General features: G+C 36.7%; 3 protein-coding genes and 1 pseudogene across 5 annotated transcripts; 2 read left to right on the top strand and 2 right to left on the bottom strand.

Annotated features, from left to right (window-relative positions):
• The first annotated feature begins 224 nt into the window (after positions 1-224).
• Positions 225-4,736, top strand: LOC121784023 (phosphomethylpyrimidine synthase, chloroplastic-like). Of its 3 annotated transcripts, XR_006046694.1 has the most exons (7): positions 312-452; positions 1,196-1,490; positions 1,585-1,712; positions 1,895-2,721; positions 2,847-3,529; positions 4,003-4,130; positions 4,308-4,736. XR_006046694.1 is itself a non-coding variant. In XM_042182202.1 (6 exons), the coding sequence occupies exons 2-5, from the start codon at positions 1,207-1,209 to the stop codon at positions 3,525-3,527; spliced, it is 1,920 nt and encodes a 639-aa protein (XP_042038136.1). In that variant the 5' UTR covers positions 225-351; positions 1,196-1,206; the 3' UTR covers positions 3,528-3,529; positions 4,003-4,246. The 3 variants fall into 3 exon arrangements, 2 of the variants coding, with proteins under 2 accessions (XP_042038136.1, XP_042038134.1); XM_042182202.1 differs by lacking the exon at positions 4,308-4,736 and having other exon boundaries at positions 225-351; positions 4,003-4,246; XM_042182200.1 differs by lacking the exon at positions 4,308-4,736 and having other exon boundaries at positions 4,003-4,246.
• Positions 4,737-4,807: 71 nt separating this feature from the next.
• On the top strand, positions 4,808-8,119 carry LOC121784022 (annotated as a pseudogene).
• A 140-nt stretch (positions 8,120-8,259) lies between these two features.
• Positions 8,260-10,180, bottom strand: LOC121783543 (50S ribosomal protein L18, chloroplastic-like). Its single transcript, XM_042181643.1, has 3 exons — positions 9,906-10,180; positions 9,209-9,370; positions 8,260-8,537 (listed from the first exon to the last, which is right to left on the bottom strand). The coding sequence occupies exons 1-3, from the start codon at positions 10,089-10,091 to the stop codon at positions 8,388-8,390; spliced, it is 498 nt and encodes a 165-aa protein (XP_042037577.1). The 5' UTR covers positions 10,092-10,180; the 3' UTR covers positions 8,260-8,387.
• A 263-nt stretch (positions 10,181-10,443) lies between these two features.
• LOC121783542 (protein-L-isoaspartate O-methyltransferase 1-like) lies at positions 10,444-13,293 on the bottom strand. The gene is made up of 4 exons (XM_042181641.1): positions 13,114-13,293; positions 11,956-12,226; positions 11,158-11,322; positions 10,444-10,875 (listed from the first exon to the last, which is right to left on the bottom strand). The coding sequence occupies exons 1-4, from the start codon at positions 13,117-13,119 to the stop codon at positions 10,625-10,627; spliced, it is 693 nt and encodes a 230-aa protein (XP_042037575.1). The 5' UTR covers positions 13,120-13,293; the 3' UTR covers positions 10,444-10,624.
• Between the last annotated feature and the right edge of the window lie 5,840 nt (positions 13,294-19,133).

The following is a 19,133-nucleotide window of genomic DNA, read 5'->3' as shown; positions in this document are numbered from 1 at the left end:
ATACGAGTGAAAATATATTGAAAATAATGAGTTAATAAGTAGTAGTGTTTTTTTTAAATGTTCCAATTAATTTGAAATATTGAAAATAGTTCGATTCACTTAAACCTCGGGGACCAAGTTGTGAATAGCAAAAAAAGTTAAGGGGCCTAATCACAATTATTGTTTTGGCCCTTTGTGACTTTGTCAGTATGCGGGAGATGAATCACCGCATACGCATTCATTCATTCATTGCTGTCATCTCCTTCAGATATAAAAAATCCCACCACACTATCTCTGTCTCTGCACAAAAATCTAATCAGACGCCTTTCATTTTCCTTTCACTCGCGCAAAAAATATCTCTTCAGATTTGAGGTTCAGCTTCTTCTTGTTTCTTTTCTACTTTATTTTGTTATTTCGATCGTCTATTGGGTTTTTTTTCGTCTTCTGCATGGTCCCTGTGTGAGGAAATTCAGGTTGTGGGAGAGCCCATTTGTTTTAATTTCAAGAGAATTGATGTTTTTCTGCACAAGTTTTAGTTTGTTTGTGAGTAAATGTGTATGCTTTGGTTTGTGTTTGAAAGAAACTCAGCCATTTTGTTGTTAAAGCTCACAAATTTGATAATTGTTTATTTACATAATCTCTGTGTTGCTTGACATAGTTTTCTTGTGTGGTGCATGTGTCAATCTATAGCTTCTCTACATATAATGTTTTGGAAACGATTTGATACTTCAAATCTGCATCTTGTTTTATTTCAGTGTAATTTTGGCCAATTTGATTTGTTTATTTTAAGTGGCAGATGTCTTAATCAATTTGTTTTGTGTTCTAATTTAAATTTTGCATAGAATGTTTCGATGATTATGGCTACACCTCCTTGTTTGAATAGATTCAATCTATGGAATGATTCAATTTTATTTTTTTCGAAAAACATAACAAGTTAAGAGCTTCCTCTTCTACAGATTAGAGCTCCAATTTCAGACAAACAGCTCTTGTAAACTTCTTTAATTCATATTTTAAGCTCAAGATTACATTTTGGTTCTTTTATCAAGCAATCCATGCTTAAAAGCATCTTATTTTTTTCTTGTGCAACTTGTAATTTTTGGTTTACATTTCAAAAGATGATGTTTACTGTCTTCCAAATGTAACGTTTCTGTTCACGTACTTTTGGATTTAATGTGTTGCTAAATTGCAAATGATTCATTTCCTTTTACTGGGATAGGTATACCAAACATGGCCTCCATGCAAACTAGCTTGGCCTCCTCTGCTTTGACGAAATACCTCAACAGCTCCTTCCTCCATGGAACTAACATGAATGGACAGGTTGCAAGCATAAGAAGAAAGGAAGTCTCCCCTGCTTTCTTTTCAGGTCCCAAAGCTACATTAACTTTTGATCCCTCTACTACCAACAAAGAAAAAGTTAAGACACGGAAGCACACAGTTGATCCGAATGCTCCTGACTTCCTCCCGCTTCCATCCTTCGAGGATTGCTTCCCTAAAAGCACCAAAGAATACACGTGCGTAGATTTGCTATAACATTGTTCCTAATCTTGATTTTGTTCATATGCATAGATCTCGTCGTGTAATATACTCTTTAAGTTTTTTTTTCAGGGAAGTTGTCCACAATCAGTCCGAGACCGTGCTGCACGTCCCATTTAGGCGTGTCCACCTTTCGGGTGATGAGCCACATTTCGACACCTATGACACCAGCGGTCCACAGAACATCAGCCCCCGCGTTGGTATATTCTTACTAGCATTCGTTCTTCTTGTATTTTGGTGAATGTTGAAGTTATTAGTATTCTTCTCTACATTGAAATTTCATATCATTGAGATAACTATTTAAAATTGGTAATCCCATTTTCTTTTCAATTATGTTATGTTCCGATAGTTAGTTACATGTGCTTCATATGTATCTCAACAGGACTCCCGAAGGTGAGGAAGGAGTGGATTGACAGAAGAGAAAAGGTGGGTGGACCACGGTTTACGCAGATGTACTATGCTAAGCAGGGAATCATCACCGAGGAGATGGTGTTCTGTGCTGCTCGTGAGAGGTTAGACCCAGAATTCGTGAGATCTGAGGTTGCTCGTGGCCGTGCAATCATCCCCTCGAACAAGAAGCACCTCGAGTTGGAGCCTATGATAGTGGGGCGCAACTTCTTGGTGAAGGTGAATGCAAACATCGGCAACTCTGCTGTCGTGAGCTCAATCGAGGAAGAAGTCCACAAGCTTCAGTGGGCAACAATGTGGGGTGCTGACACTATCATGGACCTCTCAACGGGCCGCCACATCCACGAAACCCGCGAGTGGATCCTACGCAACTCTGCTGTGCCTGTTGGCACCGTGCCTATCTACCAAGCGCTGGAGAAGGTTGACGGTATCGCTGAAAATCTCACTTGGGAAGTCTTCAGAGAGACACTGATTGAGCAAGCTGAGCAGGGTGTTGATTACTTCACCATCCATGCTGGTGTCCTGCTCCGCTACATCCCACTGACAGCTAAGCGGATGACCGGCATTGTCTCTCGTGGCGGATCCATTCACGCTAAGTGGTGCCTCGCTTATCACAAGGAGAACTTTGCATATGAACACTGGGACGATATACTAGACATCTGTAACCAGTACGACATAGCCTTGTCGATTGGTGATGGATTGAGGCCTGGATCGATTTACGACGCCAATGATACTGCTCAGTTTGCCGAGCTCTTGACTCAAGGTGATTTGACACGTAGAGCTTGGGAGAAGGATGTGCAGGTAATTAGTACTACTCAATTTCCTACTTTAAGTCCATTTACCAAGTTGAGTTGTTTCGACACTAATTATATATATTGAAGCATTATCGTTTACCAAGTCGTAACCATTCTGCGTAACCCAATCAGGTGATGAACGAAGGGCCTGGACACATTCCGATGCACAAGATCCCGGAGAATATGCAGAAGCAATTGGAGTGGTGCAATGAAGCACCTTTCTACACACTTGGCCCTTTAACAACTGATATCGCTCCCGGATACGATCACATCACCTCAGCCATTGGAGCTGCCAACATCGGGGCTCTTGGAACGGCGTTACTCTGCTACGTGACCCCTAAAGAGCATCTCGGGTTGCCTAATCGCGACGATGTGAAAGCCGGAGTCATAGCGTACAAGATAGCTGCACATGCCGCTGATCTGGCAAAGCAGCATCCTCACGCTCAAGCTTGGGATGATTCACTGAGCAAGGCGAGATTCGAATTCCGCTGGATGGATCAGTTTGCTCTGTCGTTGGACCCGGCCACTGCCTTGTCGTTCCACGACGAAACGCTGCCGTCTGATGGTGCTAAAGTGGCACACTTCTGCTCGATGTGCGGGCCTAAGTTCTGCTCAATGAAGATAACCGAGGACGTCAGGAAATATGCGGAGGAACACGGCTATGGGGACGCGGAGGAGGCTGTATTGCACGGCATGGAAGCCATGAGCGCTGAGTTCTTAGCTGCCAAGAAGACTGTGAGTGGAGAGCAACATGGCGAGGTTGGAGGTGAAATTTACTTGCCAGTGGAGTATGTCAAATCTAAGACAGTTTGAAGGTAACTTATTTTCCTCTTCAAGAAACTATATGATAAGAAATACTTAAGTTAATTATAGTTTATAGCTTCACATTTGAGAAGAGTTTCAATTATAGCATGAACTTTGAGAAACTGTTTAGTTATAGGAAGCAACAACAACAATTGTATGTTCGCTAGTGACTTCTGATCGTTATATGACAAGATTTGTTCGATTAATGCATTGGCTTTTCGGTCATGTCAAGACAGATTTTGGCATATTACTCGACAATTTTGGTTGAGTATCAAGTATTATGTGAAAATATTCGTCTTGACATAACCGACAAAGTCCATACATCAATCAGATGAATCTTGTTAAACTTTTCTTGAAGTTCGAGCTAAAGAAAAAACTAATTTCCGAGTTTAGGCTATAAACTATAATTAACCCATTTACTAGGGAAAGTGTTGTGTATCCTACCATTTTAAATTGGAGTCTTTTTGATCAACATCTATTGCAGGGGCTTCTTTCACAGAAGACGCAATAAACAAGGCACGATCGAGAACCGAGTCTTGGAGCTATGATGCACGGATTAGCTAAGTCAAGATTCAAGAATGATGAGGTTTGAGAAACCTCTTGATGCATTAGGTGAGTACAATAGTAGCTTGAGCTATGAAGCGTGTCGAACGCCCTTTTAATGTCGATCACCATGTGCTTATATGGATTGCAATAAAAATGTTTTTTTTTCTTCTTTTGATGTTAAATGTCTCCTTTAGTCCATTGAATGACGTGAAAATGCACCGGGGGTGTCTGTATCGGGTCCAGTTGCAGCCGTTGAGGCTCGGGGCTTGGACCCGATCGGGCTGAGAAAGTCCCTTTGCACCTGAACAGGATAATGCCTGCGTAGGGAGTGTGCTTTTTTGTGTTTTGTGTGTTTGCAGATGGAATGAAGATCGACTGCCCAGTTTGAGCCATCTCTGCACCTTCATATTATGTATGCTTGTATGAAGCAAGCATTTCAGCATGTCCTGTGGTGTGTGTTTTGGTTTAGAAACTTAGAAAATGGCAGATTTAGGTGGGTCGGGGGTGTGGTCTCCGGCACCCCGCGTTGCTGGAGGAGAAGAGAGGCGGGGCACCGGGTCTGGGTATGTGTTGTGGCATTCGAGCCAGGACATTTTAATTATTTTTTTCAAAATTAATTTAAAATACTATTATAAATTATTTATTTTATGAAAAACTAATCAAATTTTTTTATAAATTTAAATTATGTAATTTTTGGTTTATACTATATGTTATTTTAGAAAATTTAAATATGCAATTTTTGGTAATTATAATTTTCAAATTCTATAAATACCAACACATTTCATATTTTTATGTTTTTTTATAAAGTATTTTTTTTATTCATAGTGTTATTTAATTTTGTAAAGTGGATGATTATTAAAAATTGAAACATTAAAATTAGAGTTGTTGGGGTAGAGCTATGTGAAGGTCTGAGAGGTTATAGGAGTTGTTCGGACATAGATATTGAGGAGAAGAGGATATGGCAGATGAGAGATGTGTGTGTGTTTGGATGTGGTTTGTAGATGCTCTTACAGTCTTACTCCATTAGGTTAGGTTAGGTTTGGCCGCATGTGCTCCTCGATTTCTCGTTTGAATGTTTTAGTGTCTTGTTTCATTTTAGTTGGTCGGCTTTCTTTAACAACCATATCGTTGTTTCGTTATCTTCATCAAATGTTATTGCCTTGTTATTTACATTGAGACTATATATTGTGACTCCACGGGTTGGTTTCTCATTAGCGTATGTCGCAAAACGGCCACACTATATCCCTACCGAGGGGTCATCGTGGCTAAAACTCAACCTCCATTGCACCTCCGGAGTTGAACATATTGATCAATCCAACTATGGCAAAACAAGCCATTCATTCATTCACAAATCACAACATGTTCGTATTATCACCAATTACAATTCCATCCAAATTTTCGATTCTTCAATTTTTTAGTTTTGGCAAGAAAAATATTTTTTAACTCAAAATATAGTTATAAAATCTACATACATTTTAACTTTCATTGTAAATACTAAACAATTTTTGCAACTCTAGAAGATAAAATATGCGAACCGAAGCTTCATCTTTACTGTAACCCAATTTAATTTTCTTAATATGAACAATCCAACCAAGTAGGAAAATTAATAATCTAGTATGTATTTTGAATGAGTAAATAATTTAGTAAAATAATGATATATTAAATGTATATTTCAATGTAACCCAATCTAATATTCTTAAAATTAACAATCTAACCAAGTAAGAAAGTTTAATATAGTAATCTATATATTCTGAATTGGTAAATAATATACTAAGGTAATCATACATTAAATGTATTCTCTTAATAAAATGTACTAAAATTAAAACCAATTTGTGATTTTACGAAAGGAAATAGTGTTTATTTAAGAAATTAGTTTTACCTTATATCAATGTTTGCACTTTATTCACCCTCATAAAAAATAGGGTAATACAAATATCACTATAATAAATTTTCCAAGAAATATGCATTACAAATTCCCATCAAACTCAACAAACTTGCCTATCTTCGCTCTGTCCGCCACTGCATCTCTCTCCCCTTCTCCAAACTCTTCAAACTCTCTTTAAGTACCTACAGAGACAAATCTCTTTCAAAAATGGCTTTTGCTGCAAAACCTACTAATGGTTGCTTAGCTTCACTTAAATCACTCTTCACTCCTAAAAAAGCTTCACTCTCACACCCATCTCTCTCAATCCCTTTCAAATCCATTAAACTACAAATTTCTTGCTCCTACGCTTCCTCAATTCCACTCTCTCTCAACAGGAAAGAGCCTCTTCTGAGAGTTTCTGTCATCGCCGCTCAGCAAGAAGAGGACAACCCTGTTCTCTTCGACGGAGAGGCTGATGGCTTCGTGGAGTCGCTGGAGGAAGCCAAATTGTATGTGGGAAATTTGCCGTACGACTTCCAAGGTGGGAATTTGGCTCTGATTTTCGAGGAGGCTGGCACTGTCCAAATAGTCGATGTATGGAGCTTTCAATTCCTTTAATGTATTTGATTAACTTACTACTTATTTGGGTGTGAATTGATGAGTTCAAGATTGAATTTTTATATAGCAGTGAGTTTTGATATAGTGGGTTGCATTGGTTGGGCAATTATTTGGTGTTTCAATATGTTGTCTAGTGTTGATTTGCAGATGATCGATTTAAGGATCTTTCAATTACTTTAATGCGTTTGAGTACTCCATTTGGGTGTCAATTTATGAGTTCAAGATTGGATTTTTATGTAGTAGTTGCATTTTAATTTATACTATTCTGGTGTCAAGGTTAAATTTTGGTATAATGGGCTGCATTTATTTGGAGTTTTGATTTGTGGGCTGATGTTGATTTGCAGATTATTGTCAATAGGGATACTAAAGAGAGTAGAGGGTTTGGATTCGTGACGATGAGTAGTGTGGAAGAAGCTGAGAAAGCTGTGGAAATGTTCAATCGCTATGTAAGTTTGATTGGTAATTGCTGAGGCTCATTATTTACATAATTATATTGTCTGGTTTTTTGGTTGATTATGAATTATTGATATGGTGAAAACTGTTGTTTGTTTTTCTATGTAAGAGTAGTTGAAGAGGGGTGTAATGTACTAATACTATGACACATGCATTTTCATAGTATCATTTTTCTGAGGGAAGCAACATCGCTTCAGGGACTTGCTATATAATAAGGTTTGCGAAGGTGTCTTAATGTGATGACTAAAAAGAACCTCGCATCCGTGATTTTGTTCTTTAAAATCGAAACTTTATACGTGGGGAGGAGCTATATTAGGAGTATTACATTCTAGTTCATGCGAAGAGAAATCCCATTTCTTGTAAAAAGTGTGTTGTTTGTCGACCTTTTGTTTAAAAGCATGCTTCATATCCCCCCAAATCCGTTTGAACAGGATCTCAATGGCCGATTGTTGACTGTTAGTAAGGCGGCTAAAAGAGGAACAAAACCCTGCTCGAGTGTTTACACCTTGTTACAGGATATATGTAGGTAACATGCCTTGGAGTGTGGATGACGAAAGCCTTGAGCAGATTTTTAGTGAGTACGGTACAGTTGTGAGTGCTCGTGTCATCGCGGATAGAGATAGTGGAAAATCTCGAGGTTTTGGCTTTGTAGTGATGTCAAGTGAAGCTGAAATGAACGATGCCATAGCCAACCTTAATGGAGTGGTAAATCTGCTCAGAGCATATCTCTCGCTCTCTCTATATATATATATTTGTGTGTCTGTGTGTGACAGATTCTAGATTCGCAGAAACTCGAAATATTTAGATTGTAATAATGTTCTTCTATTGTGGACTTTGTGCAGAATTTGGAGGGTAGAACAATAAGGGTGAATGTGGCTGCAGATAAACCACCAAGAGACAGTTCCTGAGTTGTGCAACATCGAGTCTTAGGCTGTTGTGACAGATTTTATTCTTTTGTGGTAGATTACCATCGATATGCTATTGTGACAGTTTTGTTTCCATTAATCTTTTGATGCCAATGTTTTTACTGGACTTGTTATGTAGATTTCATGTATGCTGGATAGAGTTATACAATGGTTTTATTTTAAAATTTCATAATCATAAAAATTAGGGTTGATTGCCTGTATGCTCATGAAGATCGAGAAGTTTGGTCAAAATTTGATTCGTCTCATCACAAATTATGAACTTTTTAAAAATTCTCAACTGTCTCACGATGTGTTGGTGCACATGTGAGCCTCATAGATATTTTGTAGGCCAATGTATTGAAGATGTGGGTACTCAATTAACATTACAAACTTCTTGTTCAAATAGATGTGGGACGTCATGAATATTTGACAAACATTAGTTTGCAGAACATTAACTTGATGAATAACCTAACTGTCCCGACTTCAAAACTGCAGACCATGCTCCCTTGCAGCATTGGCTAGAGCCTCGATCCGGCCATGGTAGGGGTAACCACCCCGGTCGAAGGCCACCTTCTCGATCCCTTTCTCCAGACAAGCTTTAGCTATGGCTTCACCCACTCTCTTGGCAACATCCTGTCGCAAGAAAATTGTGTGTTCTGACATTAATAACGATGGTGTGAATTATAAGAAGCAATAAGGTTGGTTAGAGCCATTTTTATGTATCGAAAAAAAGGTGTAATAAGGAATCTTAGACAAAGATTAAACCTCACTTTTCTACATCCAATTTCAAAAGAAGAGATCTTAAAGGCCTGCCTCTTAGTGATATGCCAACTTCTAAAAACCAATAATTACATTTCTTTAACTTAATACAAAGAATCACTATTTCATTTAACCATCAACAAGAAATCCATCATTTTTCTACTTAAGAGGCTCTTGAAAATTGTTTGGCAAGAAAAACTCCTGAACAACTTCTAAGTTGTAAAATTATGTTCCAAAGCTCCCAAAAATAAGTTTCTAAATCCTAACTTATTCTTTCATAATCTTATAAGCTTTATCCAAACACTCCGACAACTTATAAGCTTTTGAGACATTATGTTTCGTAGGCTCTCGAACCTTTAAGGAATTGTCAGAGCTTATAATCTCTCTAAAGTAAGCGCTTAGCCAAACACCCATTAGTTCATTCGTACGTATACTCCTAATGATTTCATTCACTGCCACTACATCCAGGAGAACTTATCTGCCATAAGCTTTTAAAGGCCAATCCTCTACATAAAAGAAGACAGTGAAAACGTCGTTGAGCTTACAATAGTTGGGCCAGAGCTGTAGTCAAACTCCTCTGAGATAGGTTTTTGCATTGTTGAGGCTGAAGCAAGAGTGTGCATCTTTGTATCATCAATTACTTGAGCATAGATGTGCTTGTTGGAGCGAAAAACACACAATCTTGGCCTCTCGGGCGTCCCTTCAACCTGAGAATACTCGGATTAACATAAAAAATGAAGATGAACAAACATGACCATGAATGAGTTTTACTATAAAACAGTACATATATATGATATTCTCACCAAAATCATGTCATATTTTACTCAAAAAAAGCTGTAAATAAAGCTACATTGTTAAATAGTTCTGAAAGATTCGTATCTTAAAACACACTACAGATTTATCAATAATACTAGAATAATTTTTATGTATTCAATGCAATAATAGCTAATAAATAACTCAATATTGATACAAATAATAGAATTACTCAACAATCAAATAGTTAGAAAACAAGAAAATTTTACTACTACTACTATGTAACTGGATCCTCTTATGAAATACAATGTGATTATCATGCAACAATAAAATGTTTCTTATTTTTGATTAATTATTCTTATACATACACGCAGTGAGTCCATGTTTCTGCTAGAAGGTCACCCGATTGGTTGATTAATTTTTTTTTTGCAATTAGCACTCGTTGATTGATGTTCTTCTATGCGTCTTAAACTTGAAATTAACAGTTACCTTCTTGCGAATGCGAATGTGACGAGCAGTTCGGTCCTCTCTTCTGGTGGTGGCGGCGGCTTCGACTACGAGGCGGCGGTGGGGAGCTATTTGCACGGAATTGGGGCAAACTCCATCGGAGAGCTGGCCGTGTTGAATTGTTGTCTGAAGAAACGATAGCGAAATGGAAGTGGAATTGCACCACATCTCTCTCTCTCTCTCTCACTCTCACTCTCACTCTCACTGAGTCTCTCTGTGTGTAACACTATTGATGAAGCAGCTAGCTAGAATGCAAGCATGAGGTGGAGTGTTGGGATAAGGAGAGAGAAGGATAGGAAAATTGGGCCAATGTATTGGGCTTTAATGTTAATAGAGTTGATTGTATTGGGCTTTTCATAAATATTTTGAATAAGCTTAATATTTCCATTTGCTAAAATTAAATGTCTCATGGCGATAAAACATTTTAGATGAAGATATTGTTAATAAATAAATTTGGGTTTAGAAATTATGGTGGTATGGAATATTTTTATTAAACAATTAGTATGGAAAAAAAACAATATTTAATACTATGACTCATGACTTAATTAGAAAGCAAAGAAACAATATATGAGGTAAATTATCGGAGTTATACAAATATGCACGGAGTTGCTTTATTTCATGAACGCAGAGCAGAGTTCTACACTGTGTTGTGTTGCCTTATTTCATATTTATCATAAATATACACATACATGCTCGTAAAATTAGCGGTCCCGGAGTTGCGCTTCTCGGCTAGTCAGTGGCACGTAACGAACACCTGTCTCACTCTGGATGTTGACAGTGCCATCTGCGTTCTTGTCGACAACCTTCAGTTCCTGGGAGATTGTCCCAACGGGGATCACCAATCTGCCACCAGGTTTCAGTTGTTCGATGAAGGCCAGGGGAATTTCTGGTGCAGCAGCACCGACGTGGATGGCATCGTAGGGCACAAACTCCGGCCATCCCTGCCTACCATCTACAACAACACAGCATAGATGATTTAAGGAATGCAAAATGACAGCTTCAGCACATTTATAAATTGACAAGACATATATAAATTGAAGAGATTAAAGGTGTTTGCTTTTAGTGATATCCAAACTAATCTACCATTTTATTTGATGTGATTGATTAATTTTGATCTAGTTTCACCATCTTATTCTTCAAATACTCAATCCTATATTTTACGGTCCATCATATCGCCAAAATAAACGCCCCATAAAAGATACGAGCAATGCGATAATTTATGAGTATGAGATACCAGTAACATGGATTGAGAATGATCCTTCTTTCAGCAGCGGAGCTGCAGCACTCTTCTCTATGTTCTTGATCGAGAATTCAGCCAATTCAGGAATATGCTCGACACCAACAGTCCGGCCTTGTGCTCCGACCATAACAGCAAAGCAGGCAGTCAGATAACCGGTTCCTACAAGAAGAATTTACAAAAAACTCAAACTGTAAATGAATTATCCAGGAATGGAAGCTAAGATTACAGTGTCCCAAATAACCAACATATGCACTAAGTTATACTCCCTTTGTCCCCTAAAAATAGACACTTTGGGATGGCACGAGTTTTAATGCGAAATTGGAAGTATGGGAGAAAAGGAGATAAAGTAGTTGAAGTAGTGTTAGTGGATAGTAGGACCCACATCATTACTAGTGTAACGTGTGGTGGAAAAGGTTTCTATAAATAGAAGTTGCCTAATTTTAACAGACGGGCCAAAATGGCAAAAAGATTATTTTTTGGGGATGGAGGGAGTATTTACAAAAGCATGGTATTAGAACATGTGCTCCGACCATAACAGCAAAGGAAGCAGTCAGATAATCGGATCCTAGAAGAATAATTTACCCAAAAGCTCAAATTGCACAGAAATTTGCAGGAATTGAAGCTCGAATTTACAGTGTCCCACATAACCAACAGTAATCAACATATGTACTAAGTTATATTTGCAAAAATCATTTTATGAAATCTTGGGCACAGTGATGCTATGTTCCTCAAAATGGACCAACCATCTAAAGAACACAACCAGAACAGAAAGTATGCACTGTAAATCTTTACCAGAGCCGACATCCAAAGCATGCATGCCAGGTTTAAGATGGCTCTCCAACAACTCAAGGCACATGGCATGCATGTGAGGTGCAGAGATAGTAGCATTGTATCCGATCTGCATAGGACTATCAACATATGGGGTTGTACCCTCTGGAACAAACAAACCCCTGTCAATCGTTTGCATCACTTCAGCCACTCTCTTTGATTTTATAATACCAAAACTCTGTAAGTGCTGCACCATTCCTTCATTCTTATTGATACTGCTACCTCTCCAGTATTGCTGTTGGGGAAGAGAAAACGAACTTGAGATTGGATGCAATATAAAGTTCCTCTCATGATCAGTTAGTATAGACACCAGAAAAACCACATGACAAGATCATATCTATCATAGGCCTATGAAATAACAATATATACAAACAACTCACCACTCAAACACACAAAGGGAAAAAAAAGCTAAAACAATTTCTTCCCGGACAACAATTCATGTCATCTATTGCCTTTTATAAAATCAAAAGCTCCAGCTAATCATCTCTATCACATCCAGCTCCTACTGTGGGTAAACTTAGGTATCCAACATAAGCAAAGAACGCGTCAGATCTTATAAATCACTCAACACAAAACAGTAAGTAGTATTCTGCATTCTTCATTCTGCAATTCTAGTAGTTCTGTTTTTATGTGAACTAAGTCGATGGATTCATTTATCTTTGCCATCTATAATAGCTAAATTTAAAGGAAAGCACTGGACATATTAACATTGACATACTAAGAATTTCCAGACATAATCTTAGAAAAAGCCTAAATCAAGCTCCAATTAAACAGAAAAGCCCTAATCAGATTAGTATTTAGCTTCAATTAGACTCAATCAGGTCGATATCCAGCATTAATTGATTTCGCTCAGTCAAAATCTGTAAATTGTATTAATCCACACAAAAACAACAAATCTATGATTGCAAATTCAGCTCAACAGAATCATGATGTGTTACTGACAAATTCCAACAACGAGCTCTCAGATTCAAATACTAATCAAAACATTAAATATACAATCTTTGAGTAAACAGACTCCATTACTTCCAAATTCAATCTCGTTTCACAATGCAAATGCACACACACTGCGTCTGCGTGCGTGAGCTTATGATCGCGAGTGGTAATGAAATAGAGTAAGGATACCTCCATGCGGTAGAAAAGAAGGTTGAGGATGCTCCAGCGCCGGAGAGAGAAGGTGTGATCGTTTCACGGTGGCGGTGGCTGCGAGGAGTGAAGTGATCAAAGATCAAACTGGAGGCGCACGGTAGCTGAAAAACTACGCCTTGAGCGTATGATAGCGACAGAAAGCGTTGAAATGTTGAATGATCATTTTATACTATAAACATCTCATCCTTATCAGTATTATATACTTCGAAATTTTGGTTTTTGAAATTACTAATTTTATCCCAATATTTTTAATTTGTATTTGATCAATCATTTTAAATAATAATTCTAAAACTAAAAATACAATTTTTATATACAAATAATCATCTTCGACTATTTATGTCATGATTTACCATTCAAGCGAAATTTAGATAATACACATAATTAATACTCCGTTCTCTCTGGTCCCGTTCGGTTAACCATATAAAATAATGGTGGATAACAATATAGGATACAACAGAGATGGGCTTTTTTTATATAATGGGCTTTATCTAGGATTGATTTAGTAGGAGAGGGTAAGGCTAGAATGAACTTTATCTAAGATTGATTTAGTAGAAGGGGTAAGGCTAGATGAATAGTCTAATTAAAATAGTCAAATTGCATTAGTTATGCCGGCTTCAATTTAAAAGGTGACACCAATTTTTTCAACAGAATCAATTTAAAGGGTGACACTTAATACTGATTAATAGTGCATACCGAACCAACACTCTGTGTATAAAAAAAATTCTTAATTTTCAATTTTCTATCTTCCATTAAAATTAGTTTTATACTACTAAAAATGACTTTTTTTTTGCTTTATCCATATTTTTTTCTCGCTATCCCAGTCTCCATAGCAGAGAGGAACACCCACCACACCTCCCCAAAGTCATCATTCTAATTACATTATGCAAGATGTCCGATCACCTTGATTATTCTATCGGATTTTTTCCTGTAAATTTTTCATGTTTAGTAATCCTTTAAATAAAGGAAAAAAATAATTGGGGAAACGATATCCGTGCCCTTAATTATGTTATTACTAACTATAAAAAAAAGCTTATTTACTAGGAAGAAGCTTGACTTAGAAAGAGAAAGCTGTTTATGTATAACTAGAAAATGATGATATTCACTTTTGTTTGTTTTGAATTAAAAGCGCAAAAAGAAGAATACAGGTACCTCACACTTATTATGGCGGCATGAGTTATTCTTGTAAGGAATCATTGCAAAACAAGATTGTATTCATCTTGTGAGAATTATTGTGAGACAACTATTCACCTTTTAAGAAGGTAAGTGTCCACTATGGCATGGACGCGGCTATAGCCGCGTCCACGGCGGGCGACGGGCGGGTTATAGTGGAGGGCGCGGGCGGACGGCGAAATCGGGGCGGTAGGGGGGCGGACGCGGGATAGCCGCGTTCGGGGCGAGCCCGCGGCTGGGTGAGATGGAGGAAGAATGGGTGGGGCGATGGCCGCGGCGCCCTATAGTGTGGAAACGGGGCGGATGCGGGCGCCGCGGCGGTTGGCGGCTGTGTGAGAAGGGGGGGCGCCGCGGCGGTTGCCATAGTGGACGCTAAGGGATCACTCACCTGATTATCTTCTCAACTAAATTGAAGAATGGTTTGGAATCCGACTAAATTGATTTGAAGAATCAATTTTTAATATATACGTTACAATATTTCAACATAAATTATTTATATTTTATTCATATAATCTTATATATGCATTTAACTCGTAATTAAGATGAGAATTTAATTAATTTCAACAAATAACTTCATTCTACATTATAATTAATACTATAATTCATGAATCTAAAATGACATTGATTTTTAATCATAAGAGAAACAATGACAATTTATAATTTATACATATTGATATACCCAACATTTGATAGAATTTTATAAGTAATACACCTAAGGGAGATGATCAAAATAAGTATGTGTTTAAATCCAGAAATGCAGACCAAATCTTGGCCCTAGGATTAGATGATCTAATGGTCAATAATTAACCAAAAACACGGAAGGTCATAATTAAGCAATTTTAGGTCATATTATAATATTTGGGTTTAATGTCATGCTAAGATCGTTTTAGGTCATGCTTTGTTAGCATGACCTAAAAATTACTTAATTATGACCTAAAAGTGACATAATTATGATATTGTTCTGCGTTTCTGTATTTAAATCTAGTTTTGCATAGATCAAAACCCATACACCTAAACCCTAAACCTTTACAAAAATAGGAAAGTGAAAATAATTTATTAATTTTTTTAATGATAAGAAGAAGTGGAAGTGAAAATATTTTGGAAAATAATAGGAGTGTCGTTATAGATGTTTTTTTTATAAATTAGGAGAGTGAAAAATATTTTTTTCATATATGAAAAAGAGATTTTTTAAGAAATAACATAAATGTCACTGTAAGAACATAAAATAACCTAAAGCTAAACACTTTACTCAGTAGTATACCTAAACATTAAACCCTAAACCCTTTACAAAATTAGCAAAATGAAAATAATTTATTAATTTTTATAATGATAAGAGGAAGTGAAAGTGAAAATATTTTTTTAATAAATTAGGAGAGTGAAAATAATAAGTGCAAGTGATAAGGCTGTCTAGATATTTTTTTAATAAATTAGGAGAGTGAAAAAGATTTTCTTTATCAAAGGAGTTTTTTCTAAGAAATAACAATAAATGTCATTATAATAAAATAAAAATATAATAATGTCACTATAAACCTAATTTTAGTTCTAATAACAAAACTTTAAACAAATAAGAGTTTTTTCTGAGAAATAACAATAAATGTCATTATAATAAAATAAAAATACAATAATGTCACTATAAACCTAATTTTAATTCTAATAACAAAACTTTAAACAAATAATGGATTAACATTTTATGAAATAAATACTCCACAAATTATATATATTATTATACTAAATACAAAAGAGCTATAGTTACGTTTACGCATATACGCAGTAATTTTTATATTTATAATGTGGACATAACTTTTAGTTATTTAAAAGTAGGGGAGTGATCAATGGCTAACTAATTAGCAATCACAAATTAAGATCAAATCTTAGCCATTAAAGATTTAGTGGTTGAAATAATGTGACGTGAATTATATTTTAAATTAAAAAATATATTAAATAAACTTATAGGGTATTAATGTCAATTCTCTCCGATCAAAATTATCTTAAAACTTTAAATTTATGAAACTCTCTCGGTTTAAAGTATTTTTTTGCAAAAAATATATAAAATTAAAGATAATTTTATAAGGATTCCAACGAGATCTCAATTGCATGTGTTCCGACAATGTCCGGGTGATGAAATTTGATAAATTATATTTCAATTTTCGTATATTTTGATAAGCAGATTTTATCAACAAATGCAAAAAAAAATCTCAATATAGTGTATGCAAAATCTCAATATAATGTAGGTAAAATATCAATAAAACTATATTGATATTTTATTGTACTTGTGTTGATATTCTCATGTCATATTGTTGATATTTGTAATACACTATATTGATATAAAATAAACACCCACGAAAATTATCATATGATAATATAATGACGATATTACCCTTTTGTTGATACACTATTTTGTCTACTATTTATTGAAATTTGTGAGCTTTAATCTCATCCACTTATTTCAAAATTCAAGGGTGTAAATTTAGTCTTAGTTTTTAGATTATGATGTTATAAGCATTAGAAGATGAGCCTTTAAAAGTAAAAGTATATAATTTGTATATTTATAAGACACCGAATTTAAGTTATTTAAACACTCTATATATTACTCCATTTTTTCAGAAAAAACAGTTATTTTTAATTTAAGTTTTAACATGGCCCGCTTAGTAAAAACAAACAAAGGAAGTTAGGATTCAGCTAAAATATAAATACATGAAAAATAATACTGTACATTATTTTTGTAAAGTGGAAAAATGACTTCCGTGAGACTAAAAATAAAGCAAATTTACATCACACAAGACAAAAAAACTAAAGAATGTATAATTACCACTTCTCCTAATGAGATTTAAGATATTGTTTACCAAAAGCTATAATTTAAGATTGCACTGACGAGACACTTCCTAGTCGAGCTTCATTTCATTGCAATATAGTGACCATATACACTGAAAACTCAAACCTTGAAACCTAAATCCTAAACCATTAACTTTAAAATATACTCATCATGACCAACAAAAGAGCCAAATATCAATAAAATTCTCCCTCCGTCCCAGTTCAATTTTACTTTGTTGATCACCTATTCTATTTCGGGGGTTTTAGATCTGTATTCGATATCTTACGCTGAGTCGGCCTATTTGATAATCCTTACTGATAGTAGAGGTTTTTTTTACCTGAATCTTGGCTGTAAATCTGTTTATATGTTCATATCTAGAAAGTGCTTTACAATTGGAGTATATGAACGGTAAACAAAAAAAAATCTTGCTTGCATTTATCCAAGCATCTATTCACCCAATGGTATTATTTATTGGAGTCGAAGTAGTGTTTTGTTGAAGCTAGACTGCATTCTATCTAATCAAATAATTGTGTTTCTCCCTTAGATTTCTCTCTTCCTCCATCAACATCCTTCAACTCTCTCCTTCATTAACACAGTTTTTGTAGCAGTCGAATAAACGTACAGTATTACGCTGCTGTTGATACATGCAAACCCCGACCGCCCGTCGATTTCCTCTCCCGGACGACGCTAAATAATATTATAGGCCCTTGTCCAAAAATGACAAATTCTGTCCGTCGGATCTTTCGGATCATTGAGAATAGTTTCTGTCTGGGCCCAATTTATACTCTCTTAAGGTAATTAGTATTTGTTTTTCATATAGAATGCTATATGCTATAAAAAAGTACCTGGTGAGTGTATGAATAAGCATGATTTCATTCAGATCTCTTTGCTGCTTTGTTTTTTTTGGAGCAAGCGCACCTCTGTTCCCTCTTTGGCTCTTTCGTTTGTGGACTATCATCCCATTCCTTCGTCATACTTTAAGAGTGTCTATAATGGTGGCCTTCAATGGCCACCAATTGTGGCCCGGCCACCAATTGTGGCTCCCATGTGGCCTTTGTAATGGCAAATGTAAAAAAGTCAATGCAAATTCAAAGTGCCACCAAATGTGGCCCTCTAAAATGTTAAATTTTTTTTTGCTTTTTTTTAATGTTATTTTTTAATTTAATTTAATGTTATTAAATTTTAGTAGATTAATAATTTGGATAATAAAAATAATTTAATAAAGAGAGAAGTAGAAACAAATTTTCGTCGTACTATTAATAGGGGAAAATTCTACAACGAAAATATTTTAAAAACACAACATAATAATAAAAAGAAAAAAACGCCACCGCTTCCTACTCGGTGGCGTCATCGGAATCCGGCACATCTTCTTCACCTCCTCCACCGCCGCCGACACCGGCCCCACTGCCGCTTGCTTCGCCCGTCGCCGACCCATCGGAGAAGCCCAACTTCGACCTCAACCTAAGAATGAGGTCGTAGTACATCATCTTGGTGATAGGGTCCGTCGACTTCTCGTACAAGGACAAGTCATCCTGGAGTTGCTTCATCATCTGCACCTCCAGTGTTAGAGTCAACGCCGCGGTCGGTGTTGAAGGGTGCGGTGTCGCCGCGCTCGCCCGAGAGACTTGGGAAGCGGATCTAGCTTCTCGGATGGCGGATTGTTGGCCCTGCGGGCGCTGGCGCCTCGACATTGTCGAGGGGGGCTCATCCCTCATATCGTCATTCAGGTCGAATGCACGTGAGTCGGTACCACTGCTGTACGTGCCGTCGGCCCCGATTTTTGTCCGCTTCCCAGTAGGACCGGTCTCATCGTCGCAGATCGCCTTGAATTGAGGGGAGTCTCGGAGAAGCATGTATTCATTCCAATAGGTGAACTTAGGCCAGCTTTCAGTATTAAACAACTGATACGATAAAGCCCGTACGTCGCCTTCGCTGCGGCCGCTTTCGGCATTCTGGAGCTGTCTCTCGTAAATGTTCATGAACCTCTTCACAGCGCTACTGATCCGGCCGAACT

The sequence above is a fragment of the Salvia splendens genome, chromosome 21, assembly GCF_004379255.2.
Source record: "Salvia splendens isolate huo1 chromosome 21, SspV2, whole genome shotgun sequence".
Lineage (NCBI taxonomy): Eukaryota > Viridiplantae > Streptophyta > Magnoliopsida > Lamiales > Lamiaceae > Salvia > Salvia splendens.
Note: the sequence above shows the minus strand (reverse complement) of the source record. Positions and strands in the feature narration are given on the sequence as shown.